General features: G+C 43.6%; 2 protein-coding genes and 1 long non-coding RNA gene across 8 annotated transcripts in view; 1 reads left to right on the top strand and 2 right to left on the bottom strand.

The window, feature by feature from the left end:
- Positions 1–624: 624 nt before the first annotated feature.
- purab (purine-rich element binding protein Ab) lies at positions 625–7,220 on the bottom strand. Its single transcript, XM_074674921.1, has one exon. It carries the CDS (start codon positions 7,118–7,120, stop codon positions 6,275–6,277), a length of 846 nt encoding a protein of 281 aa, XP_074531022.1. The 5' UTR covers positions 7,121–7,220; the 3' UTR covers positions 625–6,274.
- Positions 7,221–7,894: 674 nt separating this feature from the next.
- The window catches only part of LOC141793995 (uncharacterized), a 34,346-nt gene continuing 23,118 nt past the window's right edge, over positions 7,895–19,122 (bottom strand). Inside the window, exons 2-3 of the long non-coding RNA XR_012598455.1 lie at positions 8,082–8,130; positions 7,895–7,973 (exon numbers count right to left, since the gene is read on the bottom strand). This is a non-coding gene — a long non-coding RNA (uncharacterized LOC141793995). The remainder of the gene's footprint in view (positions 7,974–8,081; positions 8,131–19,122) is intronic.
- The window catches only part of nrg2b (neuregulin 2b), a 68,959-nt gene continuing 60,330 nt past the window's right edge, over positions 10,494–19,122 (top strand). For 4 of the 6 annotated variants that reach the window (XM_074674919.1, XM_074674918.1, XM_074674915.1 and 1 more), the window contains exon 1: positions 10,494–11,676. In XM_074674919.1, the coding sequence (XP_074531020.1) occupies positions 11,265–11,676 (412 nt within the window). In that variant the 5' untranslated portion in view covers positions 10,494–11,264. The remainder of the gene's footprint in view (positions 11,677–19,122) is intronic. The other 2 variants (XM_074674917.1, XM_074674916.1) reach the window with 1 other exon arrangement.

The following is a 19,122-nucleotide window of genomic DNA, read 5'->3' as shown; positions in this document are numbered from 1 at the left end:
CAGCTGCATAATAATGCATCATAAAGCCAGAGCTAGAAAAAACTAATACATCTTGAATCTCTCTCTGTTTTAAGTGTATTAGTTTGTTTTGGTTCCACCAACAAAGAAAAGGACTCCAAACACCAACTGCCTTTTTTTTAACAGCTCTGCAACCCAAGGATAAATTTCAAGTTGTACAGTCATTTTTTTTTTTTTTTTATCTCAAGCTATGAATCATCTTTAAAAAAAAAAAACAAAAAAAAACAAGCCCATCTGTTCCCACATCTTCAATCCTGACATCCCAAAAATATGTTGTGTCACATGTTCAGTCCAAAGGAGCTGAAGATTTAAAGTGCAAGATCCCAATTTGTGCTGCTCTGATCTGATACCTGCACAGACGTAGAGCTCCTCACCTGGCTGAGAGCAAGAAACAACCCTGTTGGAAATTAAACCAATTTTTTTTCAAATCCCATCAAGAAACTTCTTTTTGAAAAACTTTTTTTTAAATCGCAATAAAAAGTCAAAGTTTCATTTGAACATCCATTCATAGGTGATCCCAGTGTTATCAAAGTTATCCCCTGGGTGACCTGGTTGGTGGTGGAGTCGAGACAGCTGTGCAGAGACAGGGACGTGTGGAATGACCTTTTATTGCGCGATTAGTCATTTTTCAGACAACAAGGCTCCCCAAACATTAAAACAAACAACAATGTACAAAACAGCACAGCGTTTTCTTTTTTTTGCCATCAACGGAAATTTAATAAGGTAGTGAGAGTACATAACAGAAAGTAATGAAGTGTAAGGACGCGAGTTATGATGATGTTGAGATGTAGAGAATGAGCTCGATGTCAAAGCCAAAGTAAGCACCATCGTCATGTAGTCAGGAAAGGCCATATTTCAGTAAGAAATATCCTAGGAGGGGTGAGGAGAGATTAAACATGATACAAGAGGGTTGTTATCACAGTTTTCAGACATTTTTACCAACTAAAAAAAAAGAAAGAAAAAAGAAAAGAAAAAAAAGAACAATACCGGTGTAGCACTACTTTATCATGCAATTTACTTTAGTAAACCTTCTGACACACAGACAAAATATACTTCAATAAGTAGAACTCAATACATCTCTGTCCAGCAATAGTCACAAAGCCTGTAGTTGATACTCTTTGAATGTGAGATCCCTATCAAAAATAATATGCAGATTTTTATTTTCTTAATATATCTAAAGTGCAAGTATTTATCCATTTTTATTCAATGCTTTCTGTAAGTATAAAATACAAAGGAAAAAAACAGCAATATGTTTTTCCTGTTTACATGTTATATTTTTCTGAAAGGAGGAGCATCATATATAACAAACCATATATATATTTATATATATACACACACACGCCACAGATAAAATAGTTTTGAAAGATACAACATATTATCTCGTATGGGGATGGTAAAGGGATTCAGACCGAATGGTGACATGGGATATGTTCATTGTGCATTGACCCCATCCCTTAAAATCCATGATCCGTTTCCCAACATCGTCACAACGTCTGAGAGAACTTCTTTACAGCGAAACACAACAGTAGCCTATACAATCTGCAGACATGATGGACCCTACGAATCAGTGTGAGTGTGAGAGAGTGTGTGTGTGTGTGCAAACAGAAAGCGTGCTGAATGAGCTCCTCTGTCAGTGGTTTGTGGTGAGTCATATAGTGCTTGGCTTTGACCAGAGGCTGCGATTGGCTGTGTGATTAACCAGGAACTCTGAATGGCCAATGAAAGACTACAACACTGAAACCAAAAGCAGAGCAGAGTGTGTGGAGGTGTTTTCAGACCGTACTTCTACACCCACATTTCAGCCAGGTAAGCTCGCTGTCACCAGTCGTACACATGTGGAAGTTAAAGTTCAGTCAGAAACATGGAGGGAAGTGCGATCTTCCAACTCAAGACGCAGGGAACAAGCAAACAAAGCGCCTACAGCCGGAGCCATGGTAGCAATCTGACGGTGAGTGCATGCAACAAGTTACTACTGCAGCTAGATTTATCATCACCACCACCAATCAAAATGTGTAAGTCATGTTGTATGTAACAGACAGAAAAGTGTCTTCTGAGGATGAAACCAGACGTGATAACCTCTACAGACGTAGCTCAGCATCATGATCAGACTGCTACGATGGCTGCTGCTGCTGCATCACAAGTCAAGACATTATTTTAGTCAATGCTTCAGTGAACCTTCAGGCATACAGAGCACACAGCTCGAGTGACGCTGCCAACACAAAGCAGGACAGGAAAACATCTTTTCTCCAAACTGTTCTGAGTCCCAGAAATGGATGACGACGATATCATGTGATTACATCATGGCTGCAAGGTCACGCCAGGTTTGGCAGTGACACCGGGTGAGGTCTCAAAAACGGAGAAATCACATTCCATCACATTTGTTTTCAGCAAAAGTCACAAGTACCCGCCCCTCCTCTGTAATTCAGGTAAAGCTACGTTCCTATATAGACAAGTCATGATACACAACACAATCATTCTGCACTAAAAACACGACTGACCCAGTAGCACCTGCCAAATACAGTCTCTAACAAAACAAGACACGTCTTTAATCTTTAAGAAAAAGTGTGCGTTTAATCGTGTGAGGCATTCATAAAGTGAACTATGAGCAGGTTTAGGCTCTCCTTATATTTGGCCGTAAGAGAAAGAGAGAAAGGAAGTGTCGTATTTCCAGTCTTCATGTAGCATGAGCCTCTGAGAGGCCTGAATTGAATCGAGCTAAAGCTAGGACACTTTGGAGAGTAAGTGCTGAATCACAAAAAGAAAGTCCAGATTCATGTTGAACTCAGGATGAACTCAGAACGACCTCAGATGTGCTTTGCTGGGCACATAGTCATTGGTGGCTTGTATATGTGTTTGATGGAAAAAGTCTTTAAATAGTTCAAGGGGCAGTGAGAGGAAATAAAGTCAGCTCATCTAGAAGGGACAGAGATTTCCTCCTCGTCTCCACGCAGAAAGAAAAAAAAAACACTAACTGGATCTGGCTGACAGACGGGTCAGTGGGTCGTGCTTGGCCGCTGCTGGTAAACCCCCCCCCTACAGTGCAGTGCCAGGCTTCATAAGGCCTTTCACCAGAACACAGAGACAACCTGAGCCAAAGAGTCCTGTGCACAACAGATGGAAACGTCTTCAACATTTTTCTTGGCTGGGTTGTTTCAGCCATGCCTAATCAAACACAGATCAACTTTTATAAACAAGGATTCAAAGGACTTCTGATTCTGCTTTACCTCGAGTGCTTTCCACCTTAATCTAGCCTCAGATATCTGGTCTGTCTGGCAGGCCCAGGCTGTAACAACATTAGCAGCTTTTATCCAGCTGAGGTCTCTTAAGCTGCGATCCATGCAGTCTGTGTCTCCTCATCATGCCACCTTGATGGCATGCTACTCTGACACGGCCTGTAACCAGCTCAGTCGCATTAGGAGGTGTAGCCCGACCTGCTTTAAATAAAGCTGGGAGGAAGAGGAACCACTTGGGGGCATTATTTGTTAAAACTCACACTAGTGGAAGCCTGGAGGTTGAGAGGGTCACAACGAAGGAAAGGACGCACAGAAGGAATACGAGAGAAGGATTGTGATCAGCATAACGAGCTTCTTCTTCTTTGTAGGTGTCCTTGGTTCAATCATGATTGCTTAACTCATGTTAAACTGCAGACGAGCCAAAGCCAAATAAAGTTCACCCGTGATGAGACGGACAGCTCAGCTCTCTCACAGGTGACAGACTCTAACAGCAGGGAAACCTGCACACCTTCACACACCTTTAGATACTCGAGAGGTCCCAAACACTCAGATAGCATCATGAGGCCTAAACAGGGAGAGACTGTGTGTGTGTGTGTGTGTGGGAGCCACATCCAGACCCGAAGCCTAAGATACTACTTAACTTCAGCATAGCCCCCACACTGAGCTGACAGACTGAGGTATAACCCATTACTGTCTGCTGCTTGTGTTTGTTTGTTAGTGGAGGAATGACGGGGAAGGTTTCTCTGGTAGGGGACGTAAAACACCCAACCTAGTCTACGCATACTGATAGACAAACAAGGCAGCCTACTGGTTTACAGAACATGACAGGAAAATATCTCACTACGAGTCTGACTTTTCACTTTAGAGGAAGTGCATTAGAAGAGAGACTTCACATTTTGGAAATAAAATGCAGGTGCATCAACCTTATCATCATGCTTTCGAATATCTACTGATCACATTGCCTATACATTTTTTCGTCTTTTAATAGTCTATACACGTGATACAATGCCGCTATTGGCACGCACACAATATTGCACACTAATATGAAATGTCCTACACCAGTCAGGGGCTTCCTCTCTGCCTGGGTGGCAGAAACCTGACACCTCGTGGACAACATAATGTGGAGAAAAACTTTGAAGAAAAAAAAGAGGATTCCAAGAAAAATAATGCAAAAGTGACATATTCTGAACGGCGAGGCCCCCGTGGAGCAATAAAGGGGCTGTAGCACCATAAAGAGATAGAAACTGCCTCAGCCCGGCACTGAGAAGCCTCTACATGCACTGGACTGCACTCGGACTGACGGTACGGGACTGGCCGGCTGGCCTGCCAGGCTGGCTGGCTGCCTGGCTCTTTAACGGCATCCATCTCACCTCTGACGAACAGCCTCATCCAGCCACTCCTGATTTAGCTTTTTTTGTTGTTGCTGTTTTTTTTTGTTTTTACATTATGGTGCATAAAGTGTACGTAGCCTCCACACACCCAGTGCTGCCACAGGCAGAACATCCCGGGTCGTCCTCCTGATCCAGGCGGACACATTTCTACTCTGTGAGAGGCCTTCAGGCCAGGGTTGCTGCTAGGGATTCTGGGGTTCAGGGGGCCATCACATGGAGCCCCCGTCCCCCCCTCTGGTTTCCAAAGTTTACGTCAATACAGTAGCACCTAATCTTCTGAAGGGCCTGATCCGGCTTGGAGCTCTGTGTCTGTCCTCTACCACCGTTGGCCCCATGCTCCATGCAGCCTTTCAGCTAACTTCTGCTGTTGCCACCCAGATTCCTCGCACCCCAGGGGTGTGATCCCGCAGCCCTGGCGAGAATATATTTCAGCCTACATAACAGCACTCGTAAATGAAAAACGGACAGCGGTCGAGGTCACAGACCATCCACGTGAGAACACGTAAACGAGTGGAGTGTATAAGGCACGGGTCGTAATGACGTCAGAGAGGATGCATTGCCTTGCCGCGCTCTGCGCTGACGCATTTTTCTTTTTTTTTTTGTTTTTTTGTCTTTTTTTTGTTTCCACGCCTTGCGCTCCCACGAGTGGACCTTATCCTTTAGCATCCCCCACCCCCCAGAGGAAAAAAACAACAAAGAAACAAAGAAAAAACTTAACCCACAGAAAACGTGGGTATCTTAATAAGGATCTTTTTTACAGCTGATTCACAAAATCATAATTATTACATCTAAGTTAGCACTTTTTTTCATTAAAGTTTATATGGACATGGTGCAAGAGGGTTGATATTTAATAAAGTAGCTCAGAAATAGATTCATCCCATTCGTTTGAGGCGCACAAAATAGGCAATTCATAATTTGAGTTTGGACCTTTCCGTCATAAGAGAGCGTAAGAGGAGAGCTTTCTCAGCCCACTGTGTTTAGAGTCACATTAAAGACTACTTAAAGCCCACTTATGCCAAACTTCTTTCAAACAGGAGCTTGTACGCATGCTGACAGGTGTTTACAGGCCTGTAGTGCTGCCTTCTGCAGTGCATACACCTTTGAGCACTTTCATATTAATTCTGCGTACCTTATAATAAACTATACATCTGGTATCAGGTTTTGGTTTCATAAAGTCTACAATATATTCTCTTTGTGCTGATGTCAAATATTCGCTCTACATGAAGACTGTCATTTATATAATAGACCTCTGGTTTTATGTTTGATTAAAACTTAGCATATGACCAGTTTGAAAACATTTCAACATTTTTTAAATAGCTTTGATGTGTGCAAAATCTGTCATTTGATAGAGATATAAACACTCTTTTCATTGTCATTAAATCAAGTAGGAAACAGTTCGTATCTTACAATTCAATCCTTGATAGCAGCGGCTTACTGTTTCATGGGTGGTAAGTGGGGTGACATCCAGTAAAATGAGCGAGGAGACAGCTGAGGTGCTGCCATAACTGTGGAGGTTGTGTGTGTGGGGTGATTCCCTTGGAGATTCTCTCTCTATTTTACAGTTAAAAGTCTCGTTTACTCAGAGTTCAGTTTTGTCTTTGTTGTTTTGTTTCTGCTCTTTTAAAATCCGCGTCAGTCATCTTCGCCGTCGTCTCCACCGTGCGGGCCCTCAGACAGCAGTTCGGAGGCCCGTTTCTCTCTACTCCTCTCCTGGATCTTCCTCATCTCCTCCGCGTATTTACAGAAGGTGTTGCCGAATTTGGACCACACTTTGCACGGAACCGTAATGGAGTTCCGGTACGTAGGCTTCACCTCGCTGACCCGCATGAAGACCCCGTACTTATTGGAGCCCACGTCAAAGAAGAAGCGCTTGTTGTCGACTGTGAGAGAGGTGCCCTCCGGGAGCTCCGCCGGCTCCTCGTCCACGCCGTAGTCGTCAATGAGTTTGGCCAAAGCGTCACGAAACTCGATGAGACCCTGCGCTGGCAGAGCAATAGTCTGGCCTTGTGCGCTTCCCAATCCGGGCCCCCGGTTAACGGTCTGTCGGATCCTCAGGAACCGCCCCCTCTGGTTCTCTTTCAGATCCATGTAATATTTCCGATTCTCCCGCACTAGGAATTCGCTCTTGAGCGCTCGCCGGGGCTCATCCTGCACCATGTCCGGATTAGTCGGGCCCAGCTGGGCGTAATGTTCGATAAAGTCCCCGAGATAATCGCGGAACTCCACGGCAACCGACATGGAGAGAGTGAGGCGGCTCTTGTTTCCCCCAGCTCCGACCTCGGCTATCTTTAGGAAGCGGCCTTTAACATTCTGTTTTACATCAAGGTAAAAGCGCTTGTTCTGGATGTCGACGCGCTTGGAGGCGAGCTCCTCGGTGTCGTGCTGCAGCCGGGACATGGCACCCATCGCACCCGGGGGCAGCGAGCCGGGGCCTGCGGTGGGCCCTCCGTGGTCACTGCCACTGTCTCTGTCCGCCATGATGCTGCCTCCCTGCTTTACCTTCCACCGTCTCCCTCTGCCTGCCTGCTGCAACCTCGACTGCCCGTCAAACCACTCCGCCGCTCTATCGCGAGACGAGAGAGGAGAGGAGGAAAAAAATGAAAGCAACTGTAGTCAGAGTTACACTACTCAGAGCAGGCTGCGTTCAAGACCAGCGCGCTGCTCTGCAGCGTTTTACACTACTTCACCCCATCCTTTAATGTATCTGAATATTGTTCCTGAAATTAAACTTTCCCACACAGTCTGAGGCTCTGCAGTATCAACAGCTATCCATTCATGGCAGCTTCTATTATTTTCACATTACCTGTTCATTTTACAAAAACTCAGTCTACACCTAGTTTTAAATGTGCTCAAAGATGAAAAAAGGTGGAACTGGTCAGACAAAATATCATGTTTTAGTTCTCTCACTCTACTTTGTAATTAAATGATTCAAAACGAGCTGCTTTCAGTAATTTATTCAAACTAGAACACATTTGGGAAACAAGAGAATGGATGATGTGCCCACAGCCCTCACACCATCACCTTTTTTTTTTTTTTAACAACATGATTATAATTACACTTCATTATGATTCCTAGTAAACACTGATGAGCTGCAAAGTCCAAATGACTCAGCACAGAAGCAGAGAAAGGCTTACATGAATCAAATGGTTCTCATGTGACACATGGTGTACGTTCAGGCTTTACATGAAAGGTCCTCATTGAGATCAAATGTGACTGAGCAGCAAAAAAAAAGGCTGAACAGGAATCAAAGTGTGTGTGGTTGTCTCTTGGTTGGGTGTTTCAGCACCACGGACAGTTCTGCATGGGTTTCAGCACCATGGACAGCACCATGCTTAGAGACAGAGAGGAGGGGAGTGGGGTGAGATGAACATTTCTGAATGAGTTATGATAGCTGTGTGTGAGGGGGGATGATACACCGTGAACAATCATGATTCATTACCTGATATGACCTGATCCGAAGCTGTGGTTTCTCAGAGGTCCTGTGAGAGCTCGATGAGGGACACAAACAAACATAAGTATACGTATAGCCTACATGGGACAGCATCTCAGTTTTGCATCTTTTTTATTTAGTTTGTATAGGCACGTAGGAAGTCTTTTATTAAGATGCCCATAAAACTTTTCTAAATGAACTTTTTATATGGCTCTTTTTTTTTTTATTTAATTTATTGAATCCCCTAAAATAATCTGTAACACTTATTCAAGACAACAACCTCACTAAAGGGACAGGCCCTATTCTACAGAGTGATGTAGTAAACCTGAAGGATGATTATTTAATAGGAACTTAATTGTACTACATGATTGTAAAATATGATGAATAGATGTTAATTTTTTAATGTTTATTTTATATATATATATATATATATGTATATATATATATATATATATATATATATATATATATATATATATATATATATATATATATATATATATATATATATATATATATATATATATGAAATGTCTCTGCCCTATCAGTTTAAATTTGTCTGGAGTCCATGTTGTTGGCAACAAGTCCACAGAAATCCTCAGTCACTAACAGTTTTAATCACATGTATCAAAATAATTACTATCTGATTTTTTTTTCCTGCCTGATATTTTGAATCATTAATAGAATTTTGCTCCAGTTTAATGGCTTCACACAGCAGAGAAAAGTGGGGTTAACAATTTTAGTGAGTGCTTTCTTTCAGACCCATGTGCAGCAGGCAGTTGATATAAAACAAAGTTGATAAAAAAAGTCATACTGTTGATGTAGAAAAGAGGTAGAAAGACTGCAATAAGGAAACTTTCTTTTAGATAGCAACAAAAAAGAGCAGCTATATGTGTTAATAAGACAGTTTTCTGTTCAGTCTGACCTATGCAGATTTGTTCAGAGGTTGTCAAAATGACGTCCCTGAGACCCTTCTGAAACAAACACGAACAAAAACAAGCAGACTAATCATTCCCAGCAGCATGCGTATCAGGGGAATCATGGAGGCCGTTCCTGTCTGTCAGTCAGTCGACAGGAATCCGTTTTCACATCCCTCTGCTTTGTCAATGGACGATCCGCTGTGAGGGCTTGTTAGGAAATTTCCCATATCTTGTGCACGGTCTTTCAATGAGAGCTAATGAAAGGCTGGACAAATAAAGGAACAAACATAGGTGGGATTTTGGCAGGAAACTAAAGAGCTGAGGGTTGGTGGAGAAAAGATCAAAGATTCAAAGAGCTGAATCGCCCTCTTGAAGAAGTGCTGTGAGGACACAGTCCCACTGACCTCAACATTTAAACACCATGGACAAAACATGTGGGAGAAACTGTGGCTTTACTGCCCTGTGAAAGATGATGACTCTTTGAATCTCAGGATAATATATCAAGGAGAAGAAGGACACCTGCAGTGAGGAGACAGACCTCAATCTAAATGAGGTTTCATGTGATTGGCCTGTAGGGACACAGCTGTAAACCTGTCAAATCTTTCAGCACCATGGACAGAGCTGGTCCCCGACGTGACCCTGCTGATGGGGGAATATGTGAGTGGGGCCATGATGTAGGAGCCTACTGTGATAAAATAGCCCCTGGTGCATTTTTCTTCATCATCTAAGTCATCTGTAGTTAAAAAAATGTCCCACTTGTCCTCTACATGACATTATGTTTTATCCCTTTCTCAGCATGAACAATGAAAGGAGCTCTGACCTCTAGCGAAGGGCGCACTGCTCCTGACAGGAGAGGAAAGGCAAATCTTATGAATGACTTGATTGATGGATACAGAGATGGAGGAAGGGGCTGGTTTGCTTGGTGGGAGGAGGGGATCCTTGGTGATAGGAAAGTAGTGCAAAAGTATGCAAAGCTGGTGTTTGATTGGTGGAAATCTATTCAGTAAAAGGTGATTTAATGAGCTGTAGCTGGACAAGATGTTTGGGAAAGTATTAGGTTAATTCTCTCCATGGTTTGTGGTATCTGGTGTTTCCACGTGTTGACATACCAAAGGCAGTATTTGAGAAGTGTCATGAAGTAAAATGTGGGACGTGTCAGGGTTTGGATGTGCTTTCTGACAAAAGGCAAAACGCTGAAAAGTCGAAACTTCCATCTCTCCCAGATACACTGAGGAATCCATTGAGAGAAAATCGCAGCGTTAGTCATCGCAACAACTATCCGCAGTGTGTGTTGTAGTCGCCTATAGCCCCCCTTGCACCTCTTGCACTGTAGATCCACAGTGGGCGCCGTGCGGGGCTTGGCTACAGACGCACTCTGTGCTGCTGGGTGTCTTCTCTTACACCCTCCCGCAGAGCTTTTACACAGTCGACCGGCATGGTCACATGCTGCTTGGGTCTGTGGCGGTGCACCGGTGGGTGCCCGGGTCATTAGGGTGTTTGCGCAGGACGTGGCGAGCCGACGCCAGTGACCGTGCAGGTGATGTTTGCTCACGTAAGCCGCTCGCGTTTGATGAGGGGCGCAGGGGACGCGGCTGGAGGGTGCGCGCTACTGTTGCATCGCCTCACCGGATAACCGCTGCTATCTCATCCTGTCAGTCTGTTTCTCCCTGATTTTCTCTCCTCTTCTGTATGTCGCTTCCTCGCCAGCGGATTTTCAGCGGTGGGACTCTTTTGACGATCGAAATAAGTGGATTAAAGACCCGACCTTGCGTGTGCGTGTGCGTCGAGTGCGTATCGTTTCTTGTGATTCCCTTGTACGCGCAAACTGCTTTTTTTCCTTCCACAGAGGCAATGCGCCCACCCATGCGATGCTAGCCTATTAGCTGGAGAGGGAGAGGGGGAAGCAGTGAGAGAGAGGGAGAGAGAGATAGGTTTTAGAGCTGGATTCGAGGGGAGGCTAATTTACGAGTCTTGTTTTGCCTTTCAGGAAAAGAGGAGATAAGAGGGGGAGGGTGGTTGGTGAAGGAGAATGCAGCAATCACATTTTTAAGCATGCAGACGCGGGCCGTTTCCGGTTCTTAGGCTGGTGTGTCTCCCCATCTGAGGCCAGCAGCCGTATGGGGAAAGAAGCGGCAGACACAGATGGCATGGACACTTCCACAAGGTCTGCCGCTCAGCCCTGCCTGCTTTGCCGGAGCCCGTTCGCCGCCGTCTCTCTCTTCCAGCTCGCTCCGCCACCCAGCAGCACTGCAGCACAGCACAGGCTGACGGCATGAGGCTTGATCCAGTGCATTTCTCCATGCTGGTCATCGGGGTCTCCTTTGCCTGTTACGCCCCGAGTCTCAACTCCCTCCAGGACCGGGCGTACCGATCAGCCGTGGTCATTGAGGGCGAGGTGCGCTCCTCCCCGGAGAACGTCTCCTCCCGGGAGCCCTACAGTGTGAATGTCAAAGTGCTGGACGTGTGGCCCGTCAACAGCGGCGGCCTCGAGAGGGAGCAGCTCGTGACCGTCGGGGACTTCGGCTCCGAGGCCCCGTGCACCACGGTGGAGAAGGACCACAGATATATCTTTTTCATGGACCCGACTGCCGAGCCCCTGGTGTTTAAGGCATCTTACGCCCCTGTTGACACCAGCGAGCCGGAGCTGAAGAAGGATGTGGAGAGAGTGTTGTGCGAGGACTGCGGTAAGTTTAAGGCTTCTCTGTTCGTTATACCTGCCATACACTCACACTGCTCTCTAAGGGCCACTGAAGCTGCCATGGTGATGTAAGGAGACAGTCACCGCTCGGAGTGCGCGTGCGCGTGTGTAGTCCACATACAATGTTTTAGCGTACATAAACACATGCATGCGCTCCAGCCGATTGACACTTCCTCCTCCATAACCCGGTCACCCATAATGCAATAAGGAGCCGTGCAGAGACTGAGTGACTGAGTGTTGGTGTGTGTTTGAGAGAGCTTCTGATGGAGCCAGAGACAGGTCTCATGTTCCTGACAGACCCGAGGTGAAGCCTCACACTGCACGAGCCTCCTGACGACCAGGAGAGGAAGTGATGATCAGGGGAGATCATAAAACACCGAGCAAGATCTGCATCATCACATCCTTACAGTGAAGTAGCCTGCAAAGCCAGGGACAGCAGCGCCTGAGTGTGTGTATGGATGTGTGTGTGTGTGTGTGTGTGTGAGAGAGAGGGAGAGGGGGAGAGCATGAGGAATGAATCAGGGACAGCAACCTTTCCTTAAGGTAACATCTCTCTAAACTCTGCACAGTTTCCAGTGTAACATGTCAGATATGAAATGTGGTAAACATCCTGCAGTGACAGCCTGTTGGAAGTCACCGCACTGAACCTGTTGCAAGTTTCCATCATGGATATCTGACATTGATCTTCTTCCTCCCTCACAAATCAACACACACTCCTGTAGCACTCTTGTTTTTGGAATAACTTGTGTGTATGAGCTCAAGCTGGGTGCAGTTGCTGCACACTCCTGTGAAAACTGTAGAATAACTTACAGGTAGAAAGTCATTTAATAGTTTTCTCTTTTTGTTGTCACATTTCTTTACTTATTCAGGGCTGAACAGTTGGAAGCTGACCCTTTAATCTGCACATGAACAAGAAACATTCAGTGACAGGATGAGCTGCTCCGACCAAAACCAAAACTAGTATGATTCTATGTAATGTTTGGGATTTCTCACTTCTCACTTTATTTCTTTGAAGATTATCCTTAAATCTTAGCAAACTGTCTCCACGCTGCTCTGCCTCTCTTTGTTGTTAGGATTGGTTTTATTCTGCTTTTAACGTGATGTCACTCTAATCAAGCAGCTGCTCATCCTGTGGTCAGTCTGAACGGAGATGTACACACACACAGGAAACACTAACCTAGCTGCTGCACTAAAGAGTGAGGACTACGATCTTATTGATTATCGGGTAACACAATTCAGCCACACAAAAACACTAACAACCTTCAGGTTGATTTGTGATCGATGTTTCATGATTTTAAAACAAAACCTTTCGAACAGCTCGACACATTTTGTTGCTTAAATCCAAAGTCAGCATCATCCTGATGCAACCCACTCGTGTCTGCTTGGTGTAAGAAGTCACACAGATGTCTCAGTAAAGGGTTCATCCAGCATTTCAGAGACACAACGTTCTATTTTTACCTCTGTGACATGCTAAAATAGTGGAGCCATTTATTTATGACAGCGCTCCTGCATTATGGCTCCTGTCTGAAACACATTTTCCAGGCAGGGATAAGCTGAGGAGAGGAGATACCCTCTTATGAGCTGATTCACCTGCTAACACACACACACACACACACACACACACACACACACACACACACACACACACACACACACACACACACACACTAAAAGCCAGATTTACAGAGAGAAAGTCAATATAATTAGACACTGCAGAGTGTGTCAGAGTGTGTGATGCTCTTGTGGATGCGCTGTGTAACCAGCTTCCTCTTAATTTCCGCAGCTCCATAAGAACACTGATGTTTGTCACCGTTTTGACATCTGTGTAATGTCAGCACAAACAGATCCTGTCTGTTCCAGGTGTTTCGCTGCGTATGGTCACCTAAAACCATGCAGGCTGTGTAAATTATACCCAGGGTAAAAATGTTGGGATGGAGGTTCAATAAGGGGATGTTTACTTCAAGTGATTTGCCTGAACCAATAATTCTAGGAGTCGTCACCAGGTTAAAGGAACACTTTTTCAATCATATGAGTCTAATTTCTTTAAAAGCTTTGAGAAAATATCTGTTTTAACGATGTTTCAACACAACTCCAAACTCTTCTTTGAAGACAAATGCAGTGTAATGTGCCTGCGAGTATGTTTACATCTCAAATAACCTCTAAATTTAAGTGAAGTATTACAAAATTGTTCCCTCTTTGTTAATTGCGACAGCTCAGTTTTGGCCGGGACCTGCTGGAGTTTTTCTCTGAGTGGAAGCAGCTCTGACAGAGTTTCAGTGAATGAGTTACAGCTGAGCAGGATTCCTGTTTGATATAGGAGGAAAATTTCAGACAGAAGTAGCTTCAGCTAAGAGACAGGCTGAGCTAAGGGGCGTGTCGGCAGACACACACCCTCAGCCCAACCAATCTATAACTACAGTCCACTCAGAGCTGACCAATCACAGCCAGGCTCTGAGGACACTCACTGCTGTACACACCTTTCCTATTTCTGCTTAACACTGGCATCAAAACGCTGCTTTGGCTGCAGTTACTTAAATAGGTGTCTTTTTTTTTTCAACCTTTGCAGGACCAACAGCTTTTCTGGATTCAGCATACATGTTAACAGAAAACAGATACAAAAAAAGTTTTTTTCTGACTTTTTTCCTTTACTTTAAAATCACAATTCTGTAGTAAAAAAATCAGAATTTTGGTTATTAATCTAAAAATATCTGAGAATGAAGTAACTGACCTTCCTCCAACAAATTAAAAACAATCAGTGGCCTCTTCCTCTCACAGACCAGTTCATGATTAATATTGGTTTAGTACTATTTTTAAAGATATATTTATTGTTTTTCCTTTTTTAAAAAGAGCACAGACACAAAAAGCTTGGCACAACATTGGTCCACACGTCCATTAAAGGCACTATTAACAAAATTAAACATACAGATATGAAAGAAAACACAATCCACAGGGTCCTTCCCTATTATTCAATCTTCTTAAAAATAAGGCAGAGTCCATAATTGGTCCAGTTCAATGCCTGCAAGTGTTGAAGCAACAGTTGTGTTTTAGAAACAGAGATGTAGTGTTCATATTTGCAAGAATTGTCATTTTGTAGGGTGAAGCAGACACGTCAGGTATTCAGAAGGAAATCTTGGTTTTTCATTCATGGCGAAAAAAACAGTCTTCCTTGCAGCATATGTAAGAATGTTATAAATTCTGCCAGAGCAGGTACAAACAATAACACCTGGACATGGATAAATCAGAAGTCAAACGAAGCCATTCTAACCCAAACTGAGAGAAATACCAAGAATTTTTTTCAATAACATGGAGAAACTTTGTTCATTACCTCCACCGAGGAGGTCATGTTTGGAAGAGTTTGTTTGTTTGTCTGTGAACAACATAACTCAAAAAGTAACAAACGGATCTTGATGAAATTTTCAGGAAATGTTCAAAATGGGATAAGGAAGAAGTGATTACATTCGGGAGGTGATCAGGATCACCATCTGGATCCAGGATTTTTTAAAAGAATTTTTTATCATTGTGAGATAGGGCTGTTTTCACCACGTATACCATAAATGTTTGGATCGCTTTGCAAAACAATACAAGACAAGGTCACCATAATTTCTGACAGATGTAAAAGTACGATCCAGATCCTGACAATATTCTGGATACTAAGATCTGGAATTTGAAATATGTACTGGGTCATCATAATTTTCAACACGGTCAGGACACAAATTATGGCACAAACCTGTAACTAACACCAAATTGTAGCAGACAGTCTGCTGAAAGGGAGTATAACATTAAAGTAGGACTAAAGTGTTGCTGACAATCACAATATGCTTGGTGGAGGTCTGCGCTCTCTGAGTGATTTTCTAGTTAAATATCATGTTGTTGTTGTTGAGGTAGAAATTAGTAGGAAGTACAGTTTAGCAAACCTGTAAGACACTACAGTTCCACCATGAAAGCTCTCACTCTACTCTTAGGCGTATATATGTATTTTTGTGAAAAAAATAAAAATAAAACAAAATAAGATAAAAAAACAAAAATAAAAAAACCTTTAAAAACCAGTAAGCCTCAGCTTGACAAACACAAAGAGTGGAAAAGAACTGAAGGAATAGCCGTTATAACGTTGTTGGACTCACATGCTTTCACACACAATACAGGAATGAAGACACTAAATGATGTCAGCTCTTTAAAACTTTCACACAGAAGATAAATAACCATAGTTGACTTATACAGCAGCCTACAGTTGTGCAGCGCTTGAAGCATAGACCCTACGCAGTGTGAGAAGTTATGAAACCCTAAATCTTCTTGGCACTATAAAAAATAACAGCCCAATCTGGAAAAAGCAGCGCCTATGTTGATTAAATTGCGTGAGCAGCCCGGGAGAAGAGGGTATACCCGAACCACAGCACAGAATCCAGCTTGATGAGGAAGAATTGCAGATCTGATTCTGTATAACCACTTCTTATATGAATAAAAGATGAACAAACTCTGTTTTCATGTATTCATGGATACAGGAGTGGAGAAAAGGAGAGGAAATCACTGTTCTGTCATGAAGAAGAGAAACCACATACATGTCCGCTCTCAGTTTAACAGGCCGTCACTTCTTTACCTGTGATAGTTTGTAAAAATAACTTCAGTGTTTGAACGGCCACCCCGCTCCTTTAAAAAGTACAAAACAAATCCTATCTTACATCCCAGGCTGTCGAAATCATAATGTAGGTCTCCTCTGATCACTGCTGTTGGCATGTCTTTTGAGATACATTGACAGTTTCTTCCTAAAATAGCTTTATCTGATGCCCAAACATTCTCCTGTCACTGATGCTGTATCTAGTGCTGCATAACTCAAATCTCACGCTCTAACTCTCGCCTCTTTTCCTGTCTCTCTGCTCCTGCTGTAGCTGACTGTAGCTGGAGTGTGCGGTTCAGCTTCTGCCTGCCCTCCTGTCAGTCAGCCTCACAGAGGAGGAGAGGTAGACAGAGAGGAGGGAAGGTGAGGTGAGGAGGAGAGAGGAGGAGAGGGATCTTAAGCTTTGAGTTTACAAATAGATGCAGCAATCATGCATGCTGTACAGCTTCTATTAATAGCCCGAGCCTCTTCTGCCTCTTCATTGAAGATGAAATATTGAGTTCAGAGACAGATTTATTGTACTTAAAACGGCTAATAACTAATTTAATGCTGCTCTGTAAATTTCTCCTCTTATCCTTTTCTAACTTCACACCATCCTGATTGTAGTCAGGGTTTACTGATCTGCATTAAAGGAATATTTCAACATTCTGGGAAAAATCTACATGAACTACATTAAGTCAGTAGTTCAGCTTAAAAGATTAAACTTAACCATGAAGGACCAATACTTCAAGCTCACTTACTGACAGACTTCAAGAGGCTGTGAGGACTTTCTGGAAAAGCTAGTGTTAAAGACTTTGCTTCCCATGAGTGCTTGCTCCACACTGTTGTGAAGACATGACTCTGAACAATGCATGTTTTGTAAAAAGGAATAGAGAGCTGATCTTTTTAACTCTACTTTTCTTTGTTCAAGACAACTTTTTACCCGATACAACGTGATGAGGTGAGGTATTTATCAACACTTGTGCTGTTGTTAAAAACGTGACAACAAGCAAACTCTATAAACTTGGTTTGAACAGTGATTTAGAAGCCGGCTATAATTAGCACTATGCACAGCCCGGTGCTCTGAGATGTGTCTGTAATATGTAATGATAGTAAATCCTGGTTATGTCCTGCCAGTCATCTACCAAGCAGAGCTAACGTAACCTCACTCTTCATTTTATTGATAGACTATGAAGTTTGGACAGACCACTGCAGAATAACTGCTGACTGTGGGTAGGAATCAACATTAGCACAAACAGTTTAACCCGTGTTTTAGCCCGTGTTCTATTACTCTCCTGTTTAGCTTTCTTCTACTCTTCAGTCCTTTTACTATTTGAAAGTTCATCTCCAGTGTCCAGTATTACTACGGCACTGTGGTGATTCCTCTAAGACAGCAATGGAAGCTCAGCTTCCCCTAAAATGTCCCAAAAAAGTGGTGATATGTTCTGCCGTGTGTACATTTTATTGACAAAATATGTGCTAGAATTCCTTCATCTTTTGTTCAGAATCAGCTACCTATCACAGGTAACTGGCTCCACCTCCTTCTCATTCATCCCCGCAGCGTCTCAGCGCTTTAATACAGTCGGACGCTGAGCGTCTTCTGACTTCAACGGGGAAGTGTAGAGTGGGTTGTTCCACTGTGGAAACTGGACGGTCATTGGATAAACGCTGGACTTTGTCCCGCCCATCGGACGCTCAGTGTCTCTGGGGGTCTATGAGGCAGTGGGCTGGCCTGGACGCTGGGCTTCTGCATGATGATTGGATGATCTGTCTGAGGTCGAATCCCTTTTTTGATTGACAGTGAAATGACCCAGTCAGCGATCTTGAAGTATAACCCTCCACCAGAGCATCTTTTAACTTGATCATTCAGTTGTTCTGGACTGATCCGGAGGCTTTATCGATCCCCAGCAGGTTTACCTTTCTTAAAAACGACGAGCGTTGAGAGAACACTGGTAAAATCCCTGGAAAAAACACCTGGCTGGTACGACAGGGTCACAGATCATTTTCTTGAAAAAGGAACAGAGGGTAGAATTTACCTTTAAATAAATAAACAAATTTATGATGTAGGCCGTAAAAAATTAGCTTCCTCTCCTTGACTGACCAGCAGCCGCCACTGCAACAGAATTAATCCAGTAAATTGTTTTCAGCAGAGAAAAACACAGATCTCTCTTCTCACTGTTTAAACTCCGTCAGCCGGCGTGGTGTTGTCATGGAGACTTTGACATGCCGTAAATCAATCCAGTCTTGTCAGACCCGATCAGGAAGCTGTTGTTAAATCCGGTTTGAACTGTTCTCACAGGTGTGGTTTCTCATGGTTTTAGGATCAGTTAAGACCTAACAGTCATTCAGTGTAAATCCAGCCTTACGTTGATAGGTTAGAGTGGCTGCCCTTCTTCATACTGTGACTTTGCCGATAGTGAGACCTGTTTTTACTGTCACACTCAAGCTTTGAATGATACCCTCAGAAACAAAGTCATTAACTATATTGAACAGATCACACTAGAAGATTGCTAACTGGGCCCAGTAACCCTCTACCCAACAACCCTTTACTGCGCTGAGCTGAGCTGAGCTTGCATGTCCCACACCAGGACTCCATCAGCAGCTCATTTTATTCCAGGCTAACCTGCACTGCTGTCTCTCAGCTTACACTCCCATCAGTGTGTTCAGCAGCTTGAGGGAATTACCCCTGTTTCATTGATCTCCAAATCCCAGCATTAGGAGATTTTTGCTCTGGGGCAGCATGTCAAAACAATCCTTGCAACAGGAAACATATCCAAGACTGCAACCCTGAACAAGCTGTGAAACCAGTCCAAGCAACTTTTAAGATTCTGTTATCGCTTC

The sequence above is a fragment of the Halichoeres trimaculatus genome, unplaced genomic scaffold (genome assembly GCF_033239565.1).
Source record: "Halichoeres trimaculatus isolate MK-OKI-2021-1 unplaced genomic scaffold, fHalTri1.1 fHalTri1_scaffold_7, whole genome shotgun sequence".
Lineage (NCBI taxonomy): Eukaryota > Metazoa > Chordata > Actinopteri > Labriformes > Labridae > Halichoeres > Halichoeres trimaculatus.
This window is presented reverse-complemented; position numbering and strand designations above follow the sequence as displayed.